This window comes from Pteropus vampyrus, unplaced genomic scaffold, assembly GCF_000151845.1.
Source record: "Pteropus vampyrus isolate Shadow unplaced genomic scaffold, Pvam_2.0 Scaffold219, whole genome shotgun sequence".
In the NCBI taxonomy this organism is placed as follows: Eukaryota; Metazoa; Chordata; class Mammalia; order Chiroptera; family Pteropodidae; genus Pteropus; species Pteropus vampyrus.
Window position 1 is genome coordinate 1365039 of NW_011889000.1, and position 7085 is coordinate 1372123.

Consider the following 7085-nt stretch of genomic DNA (forward strand, 5'->3'; position numbering starts at 1 on the left):
CCAGCAAGGGGACAGGTGCTCGCATCGCTGAGACTACCCATCCTTAGGGCAGACATGCACACGCTGCCCTTGGCCATCTTGTGTCATCTTGTGTCAAGAGCCTGTTGTGTTCTAACCACATCCCCAGTTCTGGGGTGCACACCACCCTCCACTCACTCACGCTGGCAGAGCAACTGAGATGGGAAGTGTCGCAAGTTCCGATGAAGGAAGGCCGCATAGCAAGCACAGCGGCCGAACGTCCAGCCTTTAGAACTAGTCAGTCCGACCTGGTTCAAATCCCAGCTCCTTTACTCACCAACCCGGTGACCTTGGACAAGCTCTTTACTCTCTCTGAGTCTCTATCTTCATCTGTATTATGGGAACAATATCAGAACTTATACCAAAGACCTGTGGTCAGAGATCAGTGAGAGGATCCACGGAAAGCAAGGAGCCCGCCCGGCCAGAGCTCAGTGCATGTTTGCTCTTGTTATTGTCCTGGGTGTTATTTTGGTAGTAAGGAGCTCTGGGTGTGAGTCTAGAGGCCTGGCTCCATCACTAACGACGGGTCTCTAAAATTAACAGGCTGAACAAGACCTGGGCTCGCTGCTTGAGTGAGCTCAGAGTGGCTGACAGGCAACGAAATTGCTCTCAAAACATTGTGCCCTGTGCCCTGTGCCCTTTTTGGAAAGTCCTGAGCTTCCATCACATTCTCCACAGGGCTTGGTACCCGGAACTTAAACACTCCTGAGCTAGTCGACCCCCAATGTCCTTTCAGCTTGGATGTTTCGTGCCCCTCACCCAGGACAGCCTGGCGCTAACCAGCGATGCCTGGATCGGGACAGACTTGCTTTGGTGGCTGCAGCCATGGGCTGGGTCCAGGAGGGCTAGGTTAGGAGAAAGGCATGAGCTCAGCAGTACAGGAGACCCTGCTTTCTGACACGCACACACACGCACGCACACACGCACGCACGCATGCACACACACACACGCACGCACGCGCGCGTGCACACACACACACACACACACACACACACACACACACACACACTGGGGGCATGGAGCAGCTTCCTATGTTAACGAGATGGGCCACAGTCAGAATCGTTGTGCAGTGGACAGGGATTCCCCCCTGGGAGGGTCAGGCCTGAGCTCAGCAGCCACAGCCCATACGCTTGTTCTGCCTCCAGAGAACTGCAGCGGCCAGAACGAGCCCCATGCACCTTCCCCGTTGGGACCCCATTCTAAGGATGACTAGACGGAGGCCTAGAATAGTCAAGGGACATGCCCCAGAGCACCCAACTGGTCAGCTGCGGAACTCTGGGCTTTCTGTCCCCTCCACGGTGGGCCCTCACACACAAAGGGACAGAGCTGAAGCGGAGCCTGGCCCCACCGCAGCCTGGCCCCACCCCAGCACTGCACGGAGGATCTCATGGGGCGTCCCCTCTTGAGGCAGGAAGTGGTGGAAGAGGCCTAAAACAGTCCAAGGGGGGAAAACAGCTCCGGGAGCAGTGAAGTAAGAGCTGCGATGGCCCTCCCATGGCCCTACCCCCATCCCGCCAGCTCCGAGACTGACTGCTTCTTCCTATCTTCTTCCCACAGGCTTCTGGGACTCCTCACTGAACTCCCGGCGAGCAGGTGGGAGCCCGGCGGAGCCCCAGAGAGACCCAGCCCCCGGGGCGCCCACACCCTCCACCCTCAGGTCCGCGTCCCATTACGAAAACTGCTCCTGTGAAATCGAACTCACCGTAGGAAATGACCGCCTGTGGTTTGTGAACCCTATCTTCATCGAGGACTGTGCCAGCGCCCTGCCCGCCGACCTGCCACCCCCTGGAAGCTGCCCCTCGCACCCGTTGCCTCCCACCTCTGACGCTACCTCACCCACCTCCAAGTGGGCCCCTCGACGCCCAGCGCCCCCCCCCCCATCGGCCCCTCCTCATCCCCCCAGCCCCGCCCCACCTCCTCCTCCCCCAGCTCCAGCTCTGGCCAGTCCTCTGCCCAGTTCTTCCCCAGTGGCTGCTCCCCCACTTCCAGAGGCTCTTCCTCCTGTAGCCCCAGCACCTGCCCCTCACCTGCCGCCCCATGCCCCAGGCCCCCAAGACCATCCAAGCCAGCTGCCCATGACAGCCTGCGAGAGGCTCCCATGCCCCCCCACAGGCCTGGGCCCCCTCAGGGAGGAAGAGATGAAGCCGGGGGCGGCCCCCGGCCCCCTCCAGCAGGCCCTCGTCCCTCCAGGGCCAGGGAAAAAGGGACTTCCCGCTGCTCCTCCCAGGCGCCGAGTTTCTGAGAAGGTCTCTCTGGAGGACCAGAGTGTGGGGCAGGTAGACAAGGGCGTGACAACAGAGGCGGACCAACTGGGTCTCTCCAGGGCTTCCCTGCTCAGCCTGCCTCCCCAGGGGACCTCAGACAGTCCTGGGGACAGGCCTCAGAGGACCACAGAGCAAGGCCAGGAAGCAGTGGCCAAAGCCAGTGATCTGGGCAGCCTGCCAGAGTTACCGAGGAAGAGCCGGCAACCCCCAGTCCCGCCTCCTAGGAAAAAACGGATTTCCCGGCAACTGGCCTTCGTCCTCCCAAGCCCCTTAGAGAGCGCCGAGCTGTCTGCGGAGCAGGTGGCCCCTGAGAAACCCACCCCCAGCCCACCCAGGGAAGACCATAGCCCTGCCTCCCAAGTCGGGACTCAGAGCCTGCAAGCCAAGGCTGGCGCCCGACCCCACAGCACTTCGGAGTTCAAGGGCTCCCTAGCCTCCCTCTCAGACAGTGTGGGAGGACCTGCCTCAGCCACAGATCAAGACTCCTACTCAACCAGCAGCACGGAGGAGGAGCTGGAGCACTTCAGCAGCCCCAGTGTGAAGAAGAAACCCTCCATGATCCTGGGCAAGGCACGGCACCGCCTCAGCCTTGTGAGCTTCACCAGCGTCTTCCAGGCCTTTCTGTCCAATGACCGCAAGCTGTACAAGAAGGTGGTGGAGCTGGCCCAGGACAAGGCCTCGTATTTCGGCAACCTGGTGCAGGACTACAAAGTCTACAGCCTGGAGATGATGGCGCGCCAGACCTCCAGCACCGAGATGCTGCAGGAGATTCGCACCATGATGACCCAGCTCAAGAGCTACCTGCTGCAGAGCACAGAGCTCAAGGCGCTGGTGGACCCTGCCCTGCACTCCGAGGAGGAGCTGGGTCAGTCCTGGGCATGGATGTGGGGGGGCGGGAGGTAGGAGTCATCCTAAATAATCCACTCTTTCCCCAAACTAACCAAAATAACCGCTCTGCTGTTCTGCCTCGGGCTTCTGGGTTCTGCCCAGGTGCCCAGTTAAATGGTGGAAGAACTCAACCCATATAAGAGGCTAGATAGGACACCCCTCTCAGGATGCTCCTGGTTTTATGAGGGAGACAAATCATAAGGAGCAATTTGAGGCAAAAGAAGTACTAGCACATGGGGCTGCAGAGGGCCAGCCAGTCTCAGGCGGGAGGCCTGGTGGCTCTCAGAGGTGCAGGAACCATGGAGGCCCAGGCCACATTCCTCTCCTTTGGCTCCTGAGGAGACAATAGTGTGACCCTCCCTCTGGGGACAGGGTAGAGCCAGAAAGACTTCCCAAGAATATTTCCCTACAATCACCCAAGGCAGCTGAGCGTGGCCCTGGGGTCAAGTTGACATGGATTCAAGTCCTTGTTCAGCCCCTAACTAGCTGAGTGACTCACCATCAGAGCCTGAGTCGGTCCATCTGGAGAGTGGGGCTAATGGTACAGCAGCTGCGAGGTCAAAGCTGACTAACTCCCATTCTACTACATCAGTGGTCCTCAACCTTTTTGGCACTAGGGACCGGTGCTCCTATGAGAATCTAATGCCTGAGGATCTGAGGTGGAGCTGAGGCGGTGATGCCAGCGCTGGGGAGTGGATGCAAATACAGATGAAGCTTCGCTTGCCTGCTAGCCACTCACCTCCTTCTGCGCAGTTCAGTTCCTAACAGTTGCTGGGGTTGGGGACCCCTGCACTAGATGATCAGGGTACCTCTTAGATAAGATGATATGTGGACAGTGAAGAGATAAGCCATGTGAATAGCTGTGAAGTGACTTCTCCAGGCAAAAGGAATAGCAGGTGCAAAGGCCCTGAGACAGGAGTAGACCTGGCAGGTAGTGGAGCTGCAAGGGGGACACTGTGTCTGGAGCAGCATGAGCGGAAGGACGCAAGCAATAGTGAGTGGGAGGGGTCACAGGGACAGGTCACAGAGGGACCTCGAAGGGCTCAGGGAAGACTTTGGCTTCTATTGTCCATGGGATGGGAGCCGTTGGAGGGTTCTGAGCACAAGAATGTCACGGTCAAACATACCATAACAGGATTACGCTGGTTTCTGTGTTGAGAATGGGCTATAAGGGGGCAGAGCAAGAGACTTCTAACAAAACTCAAGCCAGAGAGGATGGTAGCCCAAGCCAAGGTGGTAGCCTTGGAAGTGGTGAGAAGTCAGGCTCTGGATATACTGTATCCTTGAGACAAGAGTCGAGTGGATTTGGAGATTGAGAGGGAGACATCAAGAACAATCCCGCCAAACGTTTCCTGGGCACCCGGGCGTTCCACGTCCGGCAGCACAAGTTGGACACTGCACAGCTGCCATGTGAACAGTGCCCTCTGAAATCGTGTTCTAGTAGGCGGCCCTGTGAGAGTTTCATCAGTGCCAGGCTCTGTGAAAGGGATTAGGATACAATGTATCAGCCCAAGGGCTCCTGCGCCAGCGTCTTCTCAGTGCGGCTTTCTGTTGAATGTGCTACACTGTCTCGGGTGTCAGACTGCAGGGTGTAACCACTGGGGCTATGAGGATGTCTTCCCAGGGATCAGAAGATGGGAGTCAGGCATCGAGCCCCGGTGGCAGGAGCCCTGCCGCTGGTGTCCTCACCCTCCCATTCTCCCCCTCCTACAGAAGCGATCGTAGAGTCCGCCTTGTACAAGTGCGTCCTGAAGCCCCTGAAAGAAGCCATCAACTCGTGCCTGCGTGAGATCCATAGCAAGGATGGCTCGCTGCAACAGCTCAAGGAGAACCAGCTGGTGATCCTGGCCACCACCACCACCGACCTGGGCGTGACCACCAGCGTGCCGGAGGTGCCCGTCATGGAGAAGATCCTGCAGAAGTTTGCCAGCATGCACAAGGCCTACTCGCCCGAAAAGAAGATCTCCATCCTGCTCAAGACCTGTAAGCTCATCTACGACTCCATGGCCCTCGGCCACCCAGGTAGGCGGGCAGCCGGAGGGGGATGGGCTGGGGGCTCTCTCCAGGCTGTGATGTTGTGTGGGTCTGTGACTCCTCCCTGCCATGGCCTCCAGAGCCTCGGGAAGACACTAGCAAAGCCTTCGCGGATGAGGCCTGCTGGGGCAGGACGGGGCCTGGCAGAGATGGAGTCCTTGAGCACCCCTCAGGGGTTACCTGGGCACCAGGAGGAGGACCGTGGTTGGCTGGCAGCAGGCAAGGAAGCCAGCCCATACCGCGCCTTGGTGTGAACTATGAAAAGGCGCTGTATTAGTTTCCCAGGGCAGCTGGAGCAAAGTACCACAAATCAGGCGACTTCAATAACAGAAATTTATTCTCTCACAGTTCTGGAGTCTGGAAGTTGGAAGCAAGGTGTCAGCAGGGTCGCGCCCCCTCTGAGGACTGTAGGGAATGATGTGTGTCAGGCCTCTCTCTCAGCTTCTGGTAGTTCCTTGGCTGGTGGCAGCACAAGTCCAGTCTTCACATGACACTTCCCCCGTGAGCATGTCTGCCTCCAAGTGTTCCCTTTCTGTAAAGGCATCGGTCATATTGGATCAGGGGCCCGCCCTACTCTGGTGTGACCTCATCTTAACTAATTATATCTGCAACCGCTCTATTTCCGAATGAGGTCACATTCCAAGGTCCTAAGGGTTAAGACTTCAACATATGAATTTTGGAGGCAGCCAATTCACCCCACAACAGCCACCTAAATCAGTTAGCATGTAGTATTGCTCACCAGTTAGTGAGGCTGGCCTGGTCAGGTAGGCCTGAGCCTAACTGGGTCATCTCCTGGCTCTGTGGCCAGAGCGGGTTGTTTGGAGGCCAGCTGGTCTAGGATGGCCTTGCTCAGACATTGAGTGATTGTCTGGCTATTGACGGGTCTGAAATGGGAATGACTGGGCCACGGCTTTCTCATTCTCTGGTGGGTTAGCCCAGGCTCGGGCCCATGGCAGAAGCTGGTGGTCCAGGAGCACCCCTTGAACTGGCATGATGCCACTCTGACATAGTTCACTGACTTGTTTAGTCGCAAGGGCAGCCCAGAACCGAGGGGTGAGAAACGAGACTCCCTTTCTTGGTGGGAAGAGCTGCAAAGTCACATTGCCAGGGGTGCACATGTAAGGAAGGAGATCATTGGGAACTATTTATATTCCATTTATCACAACGCTGCTCCAGGCCAACAAGGACAGGCATTGCTGCATCATGGTGCCCACCTTAGCAAACAGTGTGCTGGCTGGATGAGATCCCCAGTCACCCCTTTCAATTGGATGCCCTCGTGCAGTAAGCAACCTGTGTAACTGTGCGTGACAGCCATGGTAACGGAGAGTGGCAGGATCATTACCTGTAAAGCCACACGGTCGTGGGTTCAAATTTTTGATTTGTCACTTACTTACCTGTGTGACCATGAATGATTTACTGAACCGCTTAAGGCCCAGTTTCCTCACGGGAGGAAGCTGTTTTACAAAAAGGGGAAACTAAGACCCCCCGATGGCTCCGAAGTCTCACTCAGTCAAGTCACTCGTGAATATTGGAAACAACAGATGTAAAATGACCTCAATGCACAGCACCTCGTAGGCTCATTGGTGGCTGTTTTAGAACGAGAAGGGTTCTCTCCACCTCCCTTGGGGATGGGCAGGCCGACAGAAAGCATTGTTAGTAGGTGACTGGGGGACGCTGCAAGGTCCCCTCACCCTGGAAAAGCTCCCCTCACAGACCTTCCCCATCTGAACCTCCAGTGTGGGGAATCGCTTCTCCTGGGTCCTGCTGGGACTTGGGGTGAAGTCACGGCCAAGGGCTCTACAGGCCCTGAGACGTAGCAGGGAGAAGCTTTGGGCCTGAAAAGGGCAATTGCATTCTCAGCAGAGTCCCAGTTTGCTCAGA

The 7085-nt window shown here is 57.1% G+C and overlaps 1 protein-coding gene across 3 annotated transcripts in view; it reads left to right on the forward strand.

Moving 5' to 3' along the window:
* Window positions 1–7085, forward strand: part of RIN3 (Ras and Rab interactor 3) — a 117324-nt gene that overhangs the window by 86833 nt on the left and 23406 nt on the right. For all 3 annotated transcript variants that reach the window (XM_011373163.2, XM_023538351.1, XM_011373162.2), the window contains exons 6-7: window positions 1576–3147; window positions 4884–5192. In XM_011373163.2, coding sequence (XP_011371465.1) covers window positions 1576–3147; window positions 4884–5192 — 1881 coding nt within the window. The remainder of the gene's footprint in view (window positions 1–1575; window positions 3148–4883; window positions 5193–7085) is intronic.